This window comes from Silurus meridionalis, chromosome 26 (assembly GCF_014805685.1).
Source record: "Silurus meridionalis isolate SWU-2019-XX chromosome 26, ASM1480568v1, whole genome shotgun sequence".
NCBI classification, from domain to species: domain Eukaryota; kingdom Metazoa; phylum Chordata; class Actinopteri; order Siluriformes; family Siluridae; genus Silurus; species Silurus meridionalis.
In genome coordinates this window covers 18087037-18105309 of record NC_060909.1, presented here as the reverse complement: position 1 = coordinate 18105309, position 18273 = coordinate 18087037, and the positions used below count along the sequence as shown (strand labels likewise).

Genomic DNA, 18273 nt, shown 5'->3' with positions numbered 1-18273 from the left:
ACACAAAAGGAAATGTTGCTCGTCATTAGCGCTGCTCCGGGATCTGGTTAGCGTCACTTCTGATGCTCCGACGTTTCCCGCTTCTGAAATGACACCGCGAATCCGTGTTAAGGTACATAAACCTGAGCGAATAAACAAATCAAAAGCTTGAAAAGGATGTGAACATGTTGTTCATCAGGAACGTGTTGCTCTCATGCACACACATTAAACAGGAGAGCCCTTGTACACCCTGTTAATGGCTTATCAAGTGTGTGTTTACGCTACATGACTGGCAGGAGATAATTGCCCCCTCAGCAGAGGAGGTGTGCCGCTGTGTGTGATGTGTGTTCCCGAACGGCACAACCATCTCGAGAAAGATCGTCCTGCTCGTTCCAGTCCAATCACAGACCTCGGGAGGGTTAAAAGGTTTTACTTCGACGTCCCTCGGATCTGAACTCGCGACCTTTTGCTGCTCGTTAGTGCGGAGTCGTGAGCGGCGGCTCGTCAATTAGGAGTTAAGAATGAAATGAAAAACGAAGGGGCGAATTGGATCCTGCCCCGTGTCACATGACTGATCGTATCTCCAGTGGTGGTGATGAAGGTGGTGGTGATCTGTATGTCTTTAATAACTCTGTGTGTGTGAGAGCATGAGGGAGACTAAGCCAAGACACAAATGTTCTGTGAATCATCTGAGTTTGGAGGCGTGTCCTCTGTACTGCTTCCTCGTTGATAATTGAGACAGGTCTTCAGTATGCATCATTTAGAATGAATGTGTCCTCCTGTGTGTCCTCTCGACCGCTTACTCTTTGTGATGGAGGGGCTGCGTTTAGACCCATCATTCCTGATGTTGGAAGGTGTGGCCTGTGTGTTTGTCAGTCCTGGTGATGGTCATGTCTGTTATATACTTCATTTTTAGTGATTGAGGTGTGTCCTCTTTATGCAATATTTCTGAGTGAAGGAGGCGTAGCCTCTGTAGCCGTCGGTCTCACTGAGGAGGTGTGGCCTGTAGCTTTTATTCTCACTGAGGAGGTGTGGCCTGTAGCTTTTATTCTCACTGAGGAGGCGGGGCGTGCTGCAGTCATTCTCATTAAGGAGGTGGGGCCTCTAGCAGTCATTCTCGCTGAGCGGCGGGGCCTCTAGCCATTACCGGTGAGGAGGCGGAGCCTCCGTAGTCATCATTACCGCTGAGGGGGCTGGGCCTCTAGCAATCATTACCGGTGAGGGGGCTTGGCCTCTAGCCATAATTTTTAGTGAAGAAGACCTGGTCTCTGTATCCTTTATTGTTGAAGGAGGTGTCTCCTCTGTAGCGTGAAACCGAGATGGTCAGAAGATGTTGAATAGAAAGTAATATTATTTCCATGATCTAATAAACATTCTTTTTTGCAAATGAGATTCCAAGCAAAAAAACTGATTGTCCTCAAAATGTGATGGTGCCCATTGCTGTGTAGCTAATCTGTCTGTTTCCTCTTTTTCTCGCTCTCTGTGTGTATCCCTTCACACACACACACACACACACACACACACACACACACACACACACACACACACACACACTTCTGCAGTTAGTTCTGGAAGACTAATTTGTATCCAAGTTTGTCCTTCATTATGGTTTGATATTTCTTATTAAATTCGTATAAAGACTCCTTACTGTTTGTTGTAGACTGACCTTTTGAAGTGTTAAATTGGTGCATTCAAATTCTTTGTTCTTTTAGTCAATAAAATGTAATCAAATCTGTGTGTAACTTGTACGTGACTGGCCTTAAAGCAGAACCACTACTAATTATTTAGTGCATATTCTCTCCATCTTTCACTCTCTGTCACAATCATTTGTTACTCTGGTACTCAAAAGGTCCCCAACAATTACCCACACAGCACTGACAAAAACCCACCCAGAGATGCAGCAGGAAGCCTGAGCTCTATGGCGAGCTGACACTAAAATGACTCATCTAATAGCCACCCCTCCCCCCCTCTTTCTTTTTTTTGTTGGGGAAAAAAAACTCTGGATGATTCATGCAATGATTGTGTGTAAATAGATCTTTTTATTTTTTTAGTTTTTATTAGAATCCCAATAGCAGCCATTTAAATCTGTTTCTATTAACGTCCTAAATCCCTGTGTCACGCCAGAAAAAAATCAACACAAAAATGCTCCGCTACGAGAACAAAGTATTAAAGTGCACAGAAGCCTGAAATGAAAAACATAAAATAAAAAGAATCGATGTTGATGTTTATCGCCGGAAGATTGGCGGGACGGTTGTTCGGGCTCAAATGAAGTTACAGAACAAACGGTTTTATTGACATTTACGAGGCACGTCGATGTTTCCTGCCAGTCGTTCAATTTCACCGTGAACGAACGAGGGCGCGTCTCGCGTGTACCACCGGCACGTCTTCCGGCTCACGAGCAGATGATCAAGTTCGCGTTTTCAGGTCTGCGTCACGGATTCGACGTCCAGCTGCCTTTTCGGTCCCCTCCAAAACTCAAAAGTTAGTCCCAGGAGCCGTTTCTGGAGACTGTCATGAAAGGAAGAATAAATTCTGCGCTGACTAACGCTGAGGGGTCTTTATTTCTAAGCAGCTGCAGCCATCAGACATCAGGTTAGATAATGCGACGGCTTACCGGAAGCGGTTTAGGATGAAAGTTTCGTAAAGTTCGCTCAGGTGAGCGTAACGGCCCGAACAGCGTCTGTCTGATAAGAACCTACTAATACCTGATAGTCACGAAGAACTCGATCGCTCCATTAGCGCTCTCGATACACTGGAATGAAAATAGCAGAAAGGAGAATTGTTCTAAACTCAGACGAGATGATGGAGAGATAATACTGTGATAGGTGTTTAATATCAATAAAGTTAATGGATAATCACTTGTACAATTATGAGAAGTGTTTAACAGCCTACCCTAATGATTAATCATTTCCTGTGACTACATGGCAAACCAGATCCTACCATATTAAAGGGTTTTATTTGATTTTTTTTTTTCCTCATTCAAAAGATCTGAAAAGCCTTTTTTTTTACATTGAGAACCCCTTATTCTAGCGATTTACAAGGCTTTTGTGTGTGTGTGTGTGTTTGTGCTAAATGTTCTTGATGGCTGTGGAAACTATGGACTTCTTGGAAACTCTTGGAAGAGAAAATGCTGTAAAATGTAACCCCTAATGTGCATCTGGGGCATAATTTAATGACGTGATGTGATGGTTTGATTTATTTGTGATTGTTGTGTATATGTGAATTTCCACACATTCCCTTTGCTCTGTTCCCTGACACAAATTGGTTAAAGTGACGTTCAGGTTGCACTAAATCACATGGCGGGTGACACGTTTTTTTTGCACTTTAAATAATTAATAACTGGTTGGTTTTTTTTTTTTTTTTTTTTTACTTGCATTTTCTTCAAGGCAAGCATTTAAAGAATGTGTCAGATGAAGGGCGTCACCCTGGGGGGGTTGAGTACAGATGGTCCCAGAGTTACGTTTTTCGTTCTTCCGATGACGAGAGCGATACGACACAATTGTAAAAATCTAAAAGATTTCACGCAGCAGGCAGCAGCGTACGATGTATGAAGCGCAGCTGGGATGATCGTGTCTCTCGCTAGCGCTTGGTGGAGTAAAGTTGTCTGTGTGCGTGGTTTTTTCTGTTTCAAATGGTTTCAAACAGCAATTTTAGTGATAAAAGCGTGTCTTTCAAGCGCCCAAGTAAGTCTCCTGCTGCTAGTGGAAAGCAGAGGAAACCCATCAGTTTTGAGCGGGAAATGAAAATGATAAATCAGCATGAAGCAGGAAAGACACAGTCTTAGCACCATCTTCCACTTTAGATATTTCTGACTTACGATGGGGTCGTCGTAACGTATCTCCGTGGTGAGCAGAGGACGACCCGTACTTATGTTTCCTTTATTACTATTGTGATGCCGTGCACACGCTTGAATTCATCTCGTGAATCTATTGGATTAATTCAGCTTCTAACTCTAATTGCACTGATTTGTGATGTGGATAAACAGCCAGTCGAGTCTTTGGGGCCCTTTGCTTTTTCACACCGGAGACAAGAAGAGATCTAGATGATTGTTCAGCTCCAGTCTGTCCAAAGGGACTCATTTCTCTCCAGTATTAAATTACGAGTGTTTCTGTCGACCTCACAGCACGGCCCCTGATGCCTCGACAGACACACACTCGAACACACGTCGTACGCCTCAGCAGCCAGCACTGGTTTAATCGCTTTTAGGGCCGGCTAACAACAATAAATTAGCGCCTTCTATTAAATTACCTGTGCTTTATAGCTAGTTGGCCAAACATCACAGCCCACACACACATTTTTATATATATATATATATATATATATATATATATATATATATATATATATATATATATATATATATATATATATATATATATATATATAATTTATTTATATTATACACACACGCACACGTACAAAAGCAGAGAACCAGCATTACACTGATCACCTTTAGGACCAAGCAAACAGCAATAACAATAAATCAAACCCAACATTATGAGCAAGAAGATCAGTGTGTGTTCACCTTTAGCGCTCAGAGGAGTTTTCTTTCTCGGACTTCTTCTAACGACAGTAATGATTATGACTCACTGTGGCCGGAAACCAATAAAACCGAGAAGAATCCCTGTGCTGTGATACGAATTCAAATGGATAGCGTTAAGCTTTTATTACTGCAGGCCGTCGGCTAGCTAAGCGATTAGCCCAATAGCAGCAACGAGTAGCATGCCGCTAACTGATCCTCTCCTCTTAGCCTCATGGATGGGTGTTCAAGGTGCTGTTGGCTAAATTAAATGCAAAATAGCTGGCTAGGTAAAGCTGTCGCTGTGCAATTTAATGCTAATACACCAGATGACTAGCATGGACTTTGCACTTCTCAAACCAGGGTTGGGTTTTTTTTTTGCTGAGCATTCTTTATGGGTGAGGAAGGATTGATTAAAAGAAATGTTGACTGAAAAACACAAAGGCGCTGTACGTACATGCACACACACACACACACACACACACACACACACATTTAATGACTGGCATGTCAACCGATTCCACATCAATTTCCTGCTTATTAGAGTTGTATCCTGAGAGGAAAGTCAGCAGCTCGAGATGTGAGAAATCGCCAGATCAGGCGTGGCTCTGAGCCAACATGAATTTGGAGTGGGTGAACACACTAATGTGCACAGGGCTATAATTTCCTCCAGACCACCAAGACCACCCAGATCCCAGAGTCTTTCTCTCCGTGTTAAAAATAATAGCAGTGTGTTTAAAAAGAAAAGTGAGTAAATCTCAAAATCCTGAAATTTTCAGGAAAATTTTACAGAAAGTGAAGAAAAAGGAATATAAGGCTGTTAAAAAAAATTAGCAGTGTCTGCATGTTTCTTTTCAAAGCCATACATTTAGTGTATAAAGTGAAAAATTTATCGGTCCACAAAATTTTTTTCAACTGTGGGACTTTTTCGGGGGGCTTCTTACCGATCACTTGGCTTCACGTAGACGTCTTCTAATTGTTAGAGTACTCACAGGTAGCTTTAGACTTTCTTTGATAACCGTGGAGACGATCGTTGGCTGAGCTTTTGGCTGCTCCTCAATCCATTCGAATGGTAGTTTTAGTTTAGCTGAGCAGCCCATCATTTTCTGCTCTCCTTTATATGTTTTTCCGTTTCTAATCATCTTTTTAGTCAAAGTACGCTGTCCTGAGCAACGTCTGGAATGACTGATTTTACTCTGATTTTCAGAGAGAAATGCACAGTACAGTTTTTGCTGTCTTTGGGGCACTTGTTTGACCCCAGTTTTTTTTACAGAATAATTGAACTCCACACTGCTGTTATTTTGAACACACCCTTTTTAATGAATGATTCATTTACACAGAATCAGCAACATGCATGTTGTTACTGTTGGACTGCTATTATTTTAAACACAAGTGTATATACTTTTTATTTTAAACTTTTTACAGAAAAAGGGACAAGAACAAAATCGTACACGAACAAATAATGAACTAATACGACGTGTGTTGTGTGTATAGTAGGCTGAATGTGTTCAGTCTGGGTGTCCTGCCTGAATGTCTCGCCCCTTTCTGTCTCCGTCTTAACACTTAATTCATAAAAATGGGAAGTAAATAAAGAGAATTCCAAATCAAATTATTTAGATTTTTGGTTTATTTACTTTATTTTTATAAAAAAAAAAGCATCCTCACTTTACAGCATGTTTTTCATATTATTTTGTCTTTGTCCTTGTTCTGTCCATCTGTCAGTTTCTTGTCAATCCATGTCTTTCAGTTCATCAGTCTTTCTTTTTCTCCCCCCTCTATCTGTCTGCACGTCCTCTTTGTGCTATCATCTGTTTTTTTTTTTTTTTTACGTCTGTTCTTTTTCTGATTTTCTCGCCCGTCCACCTGTTTTGTCCTGTCTGTCTTTTTGTATTTACTGGTTTTCCATTTGTCCTGTCCATTAGGGCTGTGCGATATGATGGGTATCAGGATACAGGGGTTGCGATATGGTGTGTGTGTGTGTGTGTGTGTGTGTGTGTGTGTGTGTGTAATATAGAAACTCTGTGCCCCCTCTCCTCCACGGAGTGAACACAGTGGGTTTTTTGCATTCCTTTTAATGTCTTTGTCTCTCTGCACATGGAATTCATCCACGGTATCAGCCGGCTGCAGTAGCAACGCTATTGATCAACACGGTCGCACACGAGTCTGAAAAGCATCTGCAGCGTGCTGTATTCTGAGCTCAGCCCTGACCTTTACAGCTCCGACAATGCTCTAAATTGATTGGAGATCCTTTACAAGGGCCCGCTTTATTTAAAAGCAGTTCCAACAATCACTCTTTCTCTTCGTCTCACACACACACACACACACACACACACACACACACACGCTGAAAAAGCAGAGTGCGATGTATAACCTTGGGTTCACAATAGCGATGACTTCTCTTCTCTGCGGACGTGCCCAACCCCACGTGAACGTGACGCGGGAGCGACCCCCACAAATCTGTTCGGCTCGTACGCACATTATATGCGTGTTTTATTGCGGTTACCGTTCCATCGTCCCATCGTCCCGTGTTATTCAGGACAAAAGTGGAACACGGCTCGGAGGTGGCTCTGAAGTATGATTGGTGTGAACGGGTGAAGATGAGTCCAAGATAATGTCATGGAGATCTGAGAAAAGGATGAAGGTGGCTGATGATTCAGGTGCTAGAAGACTATGTGTGGTGATGTAATGAATAAAACCCACCGTTGCCTGATGTTGCGTGTCACCGTTGGCAACCTGGAGTTGCTTATTGTCCGATAATGGCTTCCTTTTTTTTTTTTCCTCCTCAGAGCTATTTGCCAATTACGTTTTCTCATTTAGGACAATGCATCACTTCTGTTTAGAAGAGGGGTAACGCATGCCAGATTATTAGAAACCCGATAATAAGGGAAGATTAACAATCGAGAGAGAGAGGGAAAAAAAAAGTAGTTTAGCGTGAAGAATTCAGCGCTTCCTGCTGCTCAGTCCTAAGAGAGGAACATGCTAGCAGAGCACCGGAGCTCGTTTGGAGTTTTGAACTTTGCCACCTCGGTGTGAAAGGGCAGGTAGCAGGTGAGCGGCTGAGCGCAGGTTTAATCGGCCGATCAGCTTAACGGCTCACACCCCTGAAACTGTTCAGCCTGAAATGTCTATAAAGCTCTGGTCCTGTTGTGGAGGGGGAATCGATAGCTTCAGGAGGCTTTGTGGGTACATGGCGTGAGGTGTATGGACGAGGTATGAGGACAAATGTTGGACACATTCTGCTTTTAGTCCCTATTTGCTCTTATTATAAGCTCCTCTAGATTTTGGAGGGTGCTTGTGGTGAGGAGGTCTTTCACATTCGAGTTCAGAACAGGAATTTTCTCTCTAGCTGTTTACCGTGGAAGTTGACTAGCGCATTAATGTAATAATTGATTGAATACCTATGAGCTCTTAACGACAGCGTTATGAACGAGACCTGTAATCACCTTTCGTATCAGTAGCTCGGTCTAAGCGTCAACATAGCTAATGGTAGCGGCGTGACCTTCTTTTCATGAGGTAATTGCTTTCTCAAGAAAGGCAAAAAGTGTTCCAAGGTAGAGGCTTCAGTCGGGGGAACATTTTTTTTTACGTCGAGTAACAATGTGCTAAAGAGCTCGTCGTGTTCGCGTACTCGACCTCGCCCTTGAAGAAATCACGACAGACCTGTTCGAAGTACCTGACAAAAACCCCCCAAACAAATAGCACTCATTGTCCTGAGCGTGTTTTTGTTCAAGAATAAAAAAATCAAGACAATATTTCTAACAAACTTTCCACATACTTGACTTTACCTACTTTGCGTTGGCGGCGGAATGGAAATGTGTGTGATGAGTGGAAGTCAACGAGGGCTTGTGGGAAAACGGCGAAGCGACACAAGACAAGTCGCGGGTTACACAACAGAGTGAATGCTCACACCACACTCCGATATAAACACACACACACACACACACGCAGCCTGTCATAGAAATTTTATTAATCGTATGTTTATCATGAGTGAAACCAGACTCAACATAGAGCATGAAAACTAGACATGATTCAAAACTCATACATGTTTTGTTTTTTTTAAGAACTTGTTCCCATGTTCTTAATTACTTCTCTCTCTTTGCACTTACACAAAAGAAATACTCTCGTAAACAGTTGTAAAGTAATTGTGGTATTTTAAATTACGTAAATCATCAGCACGCCAAATGGAACTTTCGCCATCAGCTGATCATGTTTCCGCACGGTTTTAATTGCCGGATAGCGGATTTTGGTAGGTTTGACTTGACGCATCGGTAAAACAAATGTTATTGATTTTGAAAATTGTTCGGTGCGGTTTATTATTTTTATATATCTAAATAAAGGACGGACGTCACGAATAAATCTGTCACGTCGAAGATTTAAATTTCGACTCATTATTTATATTTTTAGCAAAAATTGTCAAATGTGTGTGTCATTAGTTAATACAATTAGTGCTGTGAATTCCCGTTAACGCGTTCATTTTGACGGCCCTCGTTTCTGTGTCTGAGAGACTGTTTAAAAATAAAATAACTTACTGCCCCAGTCAGTATGTCCCAAACAACCAATCAGCAATCAATATTTATTTTAGCACAAATCACCATTGTTTCCAACCACCAGTCAACAAATAATCACTGATCATCTTCCTTCCAAAACTTTTATTGATCTCCTCCTCCAATCAGCGTTCAACCCTGTTCTTAACCTCCAATCAGCGTTCAACCCTGTTCCTAATGCCCAGTCACTGAACACTTATTCTTTCTATCCCTGCATTTTGTAATTAGACTGTTATTTAACTCGCAGCCTCCCGTCAGTTTTCCTTCTTTTCACTTTTTTTTCACAAAAAAATTCTCTTTTTGCACGGTTTATTGAGTTCACTTGGCTCCAGCTCCTGTCCCCTGAATCGAATCAGCATGGTGAATATTTTACCAGCTGACCACTCGTACACACACCCTACACACGTGAACTCAAACCTCACATGCTTGAAACATGGGCCACTCCTACTCATAACGTTCACCTCCTGCACACGACACGCACTCGCACTCCCACCAGACTCCACTTTACACTTTAGCTTCTCCACACACCCTACACACACACACACACACCGTCCACTATCTGTGGAGTTCAATCACCGACCATGTTGCAGCTCCATGTTTAGCGCCGCGCTGCGAGAAGCACGTAAACGCCGTAATGAACTACAGATAAACGCATTAGCAATAAAAATGCTATTTTGTCATTACGACTGTGCCGCCCCGTTTCACAGCCTAATTACAGGTGAGCTGAAATTACAGTCATGTTTTATAATACCAGCACTCGCACATGAAAATGTGCATTCGGCTCTAGGAGGGAGCAACACACACACACACAGACTCTTATTCCCACGTTCCCTCAGGAACTACAAAAAAAATTGCGATGGGAGCAGACAAACAAGCAGCGAATTTCCTTCTGATGAGAAAATCTAAAGCGGGACAAACCGCAGAGAGACTCGCCTCGGCGAAAATAAGAGGAATAAACAAACATTAAAAAAAGGAAAGAAACTCGAGTCCTCATGGAAGACAGGAGGCATAATTGGTGTGGGGTGTTTTTTTTTTTTATTTATTTATGTAATTTTTTGTATTATTAGCCGAGCTTTGCTCAGAAGCTTTTTCTCATTTCCTCGCCGCGAGGAAATTGTGGGAACGTAGCGAGGTGAAACGACGCCTGAGAAAAACGGGACGTTCGTGACGAATCGTGTTTACTCGTATAAATAAGTAGGAAACAACAGCGAGGTGTGCGTGGTGGGGGGATTAACACGCATCTCTCCCTCTCTCGCAAAAAAAAACATCTTCAGACCTGCGCCATTTATACGGGGGGGTTTTAGCCCCGTTGTCCGAGTCAGCAGCAGATTTGTCCTTAAACTCTATTAATTGGCCTTCACATCAGCAAATTTGTGATTGAAGTCCTTTTTGCATGTCGTTCCTTATTTATTCCTCTTCCTTCCGCACTCTTTCTGGGAAGACGGTCTACTGGATTGTGAGGTAATGTCAGAGCTCTTCCACACACTTCTAAACCCATGTAAATCAGATCTTCATGGAGCTGGGCTTTGTGCACAGGGGCATAGAACAGGTTCGGGTCTCTTAGTCTGAGTGAAGGCGAAAAAAATGTCTTGCTAAACTTCCAAAGAGGTCCGTTTTCAATCGTGTGCCTCCGACTTGGTGCTAACGATTCGTGTAGTGTCAGTGTGCCTTTACAAACATGGCAAGAAGGCAAGAAACACCGAGCTGGAGCCAAATGAGCCGTTTCACTAAACCAAAGGTTCAATTCCCACTGCAGCTTTAAACCCACAAACAAGCTGTTTTTCCATCATTACAATTCTCCCAAAAATATCCATGGCCTGGAGACAAGGGAACAAAATGCCTTAGTGTTTGTTTATTTTTTATTTATTTATTAATTTTTTTTTTCCTCCTCAGCCCTTTTTTATTTCTCTTTCCTGTCACTTGCAGCGACACTAGCCAATCACACGCTTCCATTTCGGCAAGACGACAATAGTGCTTTTACAGCTTTGATGATTCTTCTTGGTCCGACTGCGTCATGCGGCGGTCCGGAAACATTCGGGTGGGCGGTTTTAGAGGAAGCGAGCGTCTGCGTTCAGGTTTAACTATTAACATCCCTTTTATTGATTTTATTCACAACAGTTCATTAACACTGCAGTTATTTCTGTTCATGTGATCAGACCTTTCAGTGCTCCATGTGTTTGATCGGAATCGTTGGTGCGTCACAGGCAAACCGTCTGGGGTTTTTATTTTTTGTAAAATCTACAGACCAACATGGATGGAAGATGGTTGCTAATTTTGGATGTGGATTGGGCATTATTTGTAGGAGAAATAGGAGTAGGTAAAAACCCCGCTAAACGGACGCCACCCCAACAACGCTATTTTACGTATACGGTACTGTACTGTATTACCATTTTGCTTCATTTTATAATTAATTATATTTTTATTAATAACTTTGATTATTGAAAAACAATTCAGAAAAATCAGCCAAACTAATATTAGTTATTTGGCGAAAACACTTCCGCCGTAAACCGTGGGCGTGAGATTTCGAACTGCAGTAAAGCGGGGTATTACTGTAAAAGGGAAAAAATGTGTTCAGTCATTATTGAGATACTGTTGGTGGCTCCATCTCCAGAAGCCGCTTGGAGTTTTCCGGATTCTCTTGCTCATGTTTGTGAGGTTTCCTCTGGTTGGACGGCGAACATTAATACTAAACACCTTTGCCGTTTCTCACGGAGGCGAGGATTTAATCGAATCGAATGCGCTTACACGTCTCATCTCGTATTCGTGTCATCAATCTACGGCAAAAAAACCCTGATTCAAACGAAAGAATCAGCTTTAACGTTCCGGACGTTTGGAACAGGACCGGATGTTTATAGTGTGAACGCACTCGTAGCGAACTCTGTGGCGCGGCAGATTTAAAGTCAGACCTTGCCTTTGTTGTAGGTCATGCGAGCCATTTGATAACTAAAATACACACACTTGGGTTTCCACTCAGATCTCGGCGTCCACGTGGTCCGGTTCCGCCGCTTAGGTTTGTTACCTTCACTTACCTGCACTTGAACTACTAACGTATTGGAACGTGTGACAGCTGGATGGTTGGCTGCGTCAATAAGGGCATCGAAAAAGATTAAATCGAATACAGGTGGCAATAAAAACCGGTCCGAGATGCCAGGAGACAGCAGATTTCCCACATATCCCCATGTCACCAAATGACCAAACTCTGAACACATCCGGCTCTAAGAAGTGTGTGCTAATAACACGTTCTGCACATCAGTGACCTCCATCAGACCTGCCGCTTGTTATTTTTAATTCACTCGCATACTACTGTTTAACGACCAATCAGTCCTGTTAACGAGAGTTCATTAGTCCAAAAACATCGCCTGCGACGCCGCTTGTTAGTTAAGCGCATCATCAGAATCTTGCAAGAGGTGTAGCGTAAACCTCGCCGACACTGGAAACGGGCAGTGTTCCACAATTTATTCGCTAATGCGGTTAATCAAGGGCCGATCAAGTCATTGTGTACCTTCTGTGGAGGTTTTTCATCCTGCACATTACCTCACCTGGCTGAATTTTTAAATCTCTGCCTGTTAGTTCAAGCCACTAAATGATGGTGCTTTATGCAGTGATGGAGCTGCTATCAATAAAGGCATAACAAGACTCATGTCGGGGTAAAAAAAGCGGCACGTTTTATTCCCCTAAACAAACAAACAAAAAAAAAAACCTTTTGACTTTTTCACTGTCACGAATAGAACCATTTTCCAGCATGTCAGCGCTACAGAAACGGGCCGAAGCCTTCCGCTAGTGTGGAACACGTCTCTGGGAACGCTGATGTCCTCGCCTCCGGGACTGAAACCCGATCCCTTCCACAGCGGCCCACAGCTCAGCCCTCAGCCAACACATGTTTGTATTTGAGTGAACTTGACATGAGTGACCTTTTCCTACAATCCTGCCGAATAGATCTTATTTATTTATTTTTGATCTTGTGGTTTGGTTTGTGTCGGGACCAAACTGATGTGCCACTTTTTTTTTCTGTCCTCCTCGTTGCTAGGTTGTAATACCGATTATCGATTTTGTTGCTATACCTCGATGTACCTTGAAGCCTGGTTGGTTTGAGAGAAAACACGATCCCCAGTAAATCCCGGTGTTGAATTTAGCATTTCATTCGAATTACATTTCAACCAGCTCGCATTCGGCCCTTCAGATCCTCACCGGCGCGTTTTCAGCTCTCCCGTTCTTCTCTTTTTTTTCTTTTTTTCTTTTCACTGCTCAAACACATTCGGTTCAAAGAGCTTTTTCGTGTTTAGCTAATGACCCTGAAACATTAGTGTGTTAGCGCTGGGAAAACACTTCAGCGTAGCTTGTTGGCCTGGAAGCCTGGACATGAGGAGGACCAGAGGTAACGACTCATCGTAAGCCTCACGAGTTGGATTCAATAAACTCACTTTTTTTTAGGAGAATAAAAAATTTACATTTGGTTTCAAGTTGTCCGATCCACTACCCAAACCATACACACGGCAGGAGGCTCCTGGTGCGGCTGATCTTCAGGTGGACAGATAAACGGGTTATGGAATGAAATGTTCCATGAAAGTGTATCCATGACATGAAAGCATAGCATCAGATCCGGTCCCATCTCCTCCTGAGCTGGGAAGCATGGTGCAGTCCTGGATCTGGATCACATGGTTTTATTGTTGCTCACACGTTAGTCTGAAAACGTGTTCCTACATTGTACGTTGACTATTTACTATTGTTCTAAATCATTGTCGTAAAGGTTTTCTGACCAGTTCCACCTACCGTTTTAGAACCATCTGATCAGCCCCACCTCCTCCTGAAGCAGTTTCTTTTACTGGTCCAACCTTCACCCGATGTGTATGATGCCTTCATTAGGGTTATTTCTTTTTTTGGTTTGTGCTGCAGTGAGTTTGTGAAGATTGTTTGCTGCAAAAACACTCGAACTTAAGACGCTGGAAGAGACCGAGATTCCGGTTTCCTCTCACCCTCATGCTGCTTTTGAGAAGCACATAGTAATCCATAACTTCTCAGATTTAACACCGAATGCTGGATGAAGCCACTGCTGCTGGATGATCAGTTATTTTACATCTTAGAGTCCCACAAACCCAAATAACTCAAAATGGTAGGAAACTACAAACTAGTGTTTTATGAGGTATTTTAAATAACATTTTGAACTAAAAATTTGTTTTTTAATCACAACTTTATATTTGGTTTCCATTTTCAAAACCAAAAAGTGTAGTAGACAGACCTAAAACTCCGATTCAGTCCTGTTTGCTCGTGATGAAAGTTCCCTGAAGGAATTCCCATAAAGCTGCTTTAATGTGAACGGCTGAACGAGAAAGGCCTGAACCCAACAGAATTCCCACCGATCCAGAGAAATTTACATTCACTTGAGCTCTGAACAGTTCCTACTCGCTCCTGAAGAACTTCTGAGGGTGGAAAAAAGGCATTTTCCTAAGATTTCCAAAAAATCTCTCACTTCTAGTAAAATTCCCTTTAAACCACTTTCTCCTGAACATCTACCTCCTCATCTCCTACAAGAATTCAGACTAAATCGATCCGTTTCCAAAGCCGTCCTCAGTAATCTCTTTTGCTCCTCAGGGTTTTCCTGACAAGTCCTGCTTGCTCATGTAGATCAATGTGTATATTCTGTACTGTTCTGCCAGATTTCCTAATGAACCCAAGTGGTCAATTAATCATGCTTTAATTCTGATGGATGAAAGAGGTGAAGATGATGCTCAGGCACACTTGGAGTATTTATTTAGTTAATTTACCCACTTCTTCTCAATATCTGACCTGACAAAATAGCAGAAACTTCAAACAATTACCAGAGAAGAGATGAGACTCTGGGTTATTTCCATCAGTATTTATAAAAAAAATAAATAAATGTAAATGAAACCTGGACATTAACCTCACATTCACTTTCATATCAAATCCAACACCATAACGTGTAAAAAGCACGGCCACGCGAACACGTCCCCCCCTCACAGCCGTCCGCGGGACACGAAGCCGAGCGACTGCCTGCGTTGCCGTGAACCGAGCGACTCCACATCGATTTGCCTGATGGCTCATATTAAACCCCATCGTTAGTCTGGAGGGAGGATGAAGGGATTGTTTGTGGTGAGCAAAAACAAGAGATTCTTAAGCCATTGTGTTTCCCAGCAGAACATCTGATTTTATTGATACTGAATTCAAAAGGAATCAGATTTTTTCAAATTTTTTCTGTAACATCAAATGAATTGGAAGTGAAAATGTGTTGGTCGTGTGCGTGACGTTTTTCAAACATCAGTCCAATGCATTTATCATTCATACACAACATACATAGCACAGGTATTATAGGGAATGACTGAGGGGTGTGTGTGTGTGCGCGCGTGTGCAGGTTCCCGTTGTGTGATTTGTGATTATTTACAGAGCAAATTGCCGGAGGACGTTTTCTTCTTATCGCTCTATTGATGTATGATACAAAAGCAGGCGTGAAATCGAGGGCCGATATTTTCCCCCTGTGTGACGCTGCTGTATTAGTGTTTACTGTACACACTTCCCCTCCGGCTGCTCACCTCGCAATAAATCACATGGACGCTGCGGCGGTACGGCGCGCTCTTCTGCGGCTTCTGCACAAGCTGTAAAGAAATCAAATCGAAGAAAAAAAACGGGTGGGAAGTTGGTGGTTTTGCGTTGACGTGAGCTCGCGTTTGTTTTGTCCTAATGGATCGCGGGTTAAAGTTCAACAAGGGAACAAATCTCGTTCACAAGACCCTCTGCCCTGGCTTCTCGCCCCCACCACCCCCCACCCCCCCTCGATGGTGTAGACTGTGCTCAGTGCTGGCTGTACAACACATTGCAAATCAGAACAGGGTTAAAGTTCAAGCGACGCCGGTGCAGATTCCGGTCTTGTCCTGTCGATTTCACACGACCCTGCGCTCCCGTCGGCACAGGATCTTCTTGAAGGCCCTCCTGAAGTCGTGGTTAAAGATGGTGTAGATGATGGGGTTGAGCGAGCTGTTGCAGTAGCCGAACCAGAAAAAGAACTTGAAGAGCGTGGTGGGAACGCAGCACGAGTCGCATAGCGCCGTCAGTGTGTACGTGAAAAAGAAAGGAAACCAGCAGACGACGAAGACGCCGACAACGACGGCCAGGACGAAGGTGAAGCGCTTCTCGCGGTTCTGTCGGCCCTTCCAGCGCCCGCGGTTGCCGCTCTGTCGCGTGGACCGCCTGGCGGTCTCGTCCCCGGGTTTGATCTGGCTCAGCTTGGTCTTGCCCTTGGCTCGCATCTTCTTGTTTGAGCAAGCGTTGTCATCCTTGTGCTCGGACGAGGACGACTCCTCCATGTCCACGCCGTTGACGTCGCCCTTGTCCTTGTCGTCTGACTCGCCGTTGAGCTTCTCGTGGCCGTTCTCCTCCTTTTTGGCGTCGTTCCTTCGCCTTTCTTCCTCTTTCCTTCCCCTTCCTCTGGTCCTGCTCTTGGCGATCTGGTAGATGCGGATGTACACGAGCACCATGATGATGCAGGGCAGGAAGAAGGAGCCGATGCAGGATGAGATGATGTACCACTTGTCCTCGTTGATCTTGCACAGCGGACGCCCCACCTCCTGCTCTCCCTCCTTCTCCATAGTGATGAGCGGCGGGAAGGAGATGACTGCGGCGATGACCCACACGACCAAGATGATGCACTTGATGCGGCGCGGCGTGCGCTTCAGGTTGTACTCCACGGCTTGCGTGATGGACCAATAGCGGTCCAGGCTGATTGCACACAGGTGCGCGATGGAGGCGGTGCAGAACAAGACGTCCAGCGCCAAGTAGACCTCGCACCAGGCCTGGCCGAAATACCAGTATCCCATCAGCTCGTTGGCCAGCGAGAACGGCATGACCAGAGTCGCCACCAAAATATCCGCAGAAGCCAAAGAGACCAGGAACAGGTTCTGCGGAGCCTTCAGGGATCGGCTCGTGAACACGGCGATCACCACCAGCACGTTACCGAACACCGTGAGGAGGATGAGCAGCACCACGAGCACCACCAGAGACGCCTGGAGCGGGTACGGCGCACCGCCGCTCGTCCCGTTGGTCACGTTCAGGCATCCCAACGCCCCCATGGTCACGTCACGTCACGTCCCGGACACGCAGTTATGGGGAAACAACTACGTCAGTTCATGCTGGAAAATCTTTCCATCATAGTTATGGACCTTCAGGTGGATTTCATAACATCACTTTCTCCTACAATATAAACCATGCAGAAACGAGTTTAAATATATGGACTTTTGACACGCTTTTACAAAAAGGCACATTTTTCAAAACTTATTTTTCTGGTGTTTTTGTTCATTAAATTTTTTTAAATCGAGTAAAAAAAAATGTTAAAATTCTACACACCTTGGTGAGATGAAATCCCTTAGAGGGAAGAAGGTTACTTCTGCTGCGCATAACTTCTCTCTCCAAGTCGCTCCACCAGCATCAGCGACAGTCACATCATCAGCGTTCCTCACTCAGTCCTGCTTCTCCTGCGTTCAGCACCAGCTCACTCCAATCACATTTATCTGCTGCTCCTCCGCCGGCTTGTGCCCACATGCACTTCTCTTTCTCCCGCTCTCTGCCACTCCCTCATTTCCCCTCATTTCCTTCATTTCCCTCCTTCTTCTGGAAAAAATACGCCGCTGCCTCTAACTTAGACGTCGCTCGGCAACCGGGCACAGGTGCATTATTTATTTCCTTGCTTTCCTACCCGTATTCAATAAATCCCGCCCTGCTCTCATGCGATTGGTCACTCTGTTAGAATTAGGGACGCGGTCCACCCATAGGAGTGAAAGAGATGGAATGGATGTAGCCAATGATGCTGCAGGAAGGCGTGTTTTGTCTCTTGGCAACAGATACAGCTCAGAATGGGGAAGCACCAAACTTTAATCAAACAAACAAATAAAAGATGTGTAAGCTTTCAGAAAAGGTATAACTATATATTTAAAACTATCTTTTTTTTTGTTTGGGAGTGTACATACTCTCTCTTTTGGTATCCTGCAAATGTTTACTTTTTAATATTCACGCTTGGTATCTTTTGCGTGTCTCTCGGTTCAGTTTCAAACATGCGCACTGCGCAGACTTGGTATAACGGGTTGCTGGGGATTTGAGGACACCTAGTGGTCGGTTTTAATATTACACGTCAAACCGCTGCACACAATGATGCATCATGAATGTTTTCCACCAAGTGTGTGTGTGTGTGTGTGTGTGTGTGTGCACGCTCATGATTAGATTGCACAG

The 18273-nt window shown here is 43.8% G+C and overlaps 1 protein-coding gene across 1 annotated transcript; it reads right to left on the bottom strand.

The window, feature by feature from the left end:
• Window positions 1-15136: 15136 nt before the first annotated feature.
• On the bottom strand, window positions 15137-18226 carry adra2a (adrenoceptor alpha 2A). The gene is made up of 3 exons (XM_046841052.1): window positions 18015-18226; window positions 17395-17916; window positions 15137-17241 (listed from the first exon to the last, which is right to left on the bottom strand). The coding sequence occupies exon 3, from the start codon at window positions 17118-17120 to the stop codon at window positions 15936-15938; it is 1185 nt and encodes a 394-aa protein (XP_046697008.1). The 5' UTR covers window positions 17121-17241; window positions 17395-17916; window positions 18015-18226; the 3' UTR covers window positions 15137-15935.
• Between the last annotated feature and the right edge of the window lie 47 nt (window positions 18227-18273).

Bases quoted from the DNA above. Each gene is read 5' to 3' on its own strand.
- adra2a (XM_046841052.1), bottom strand. From the start codon at position 17,120: ATGGGGGCGTTGGGATGCCTGAACGTGACCAACGGGACGAGCGGCGGT.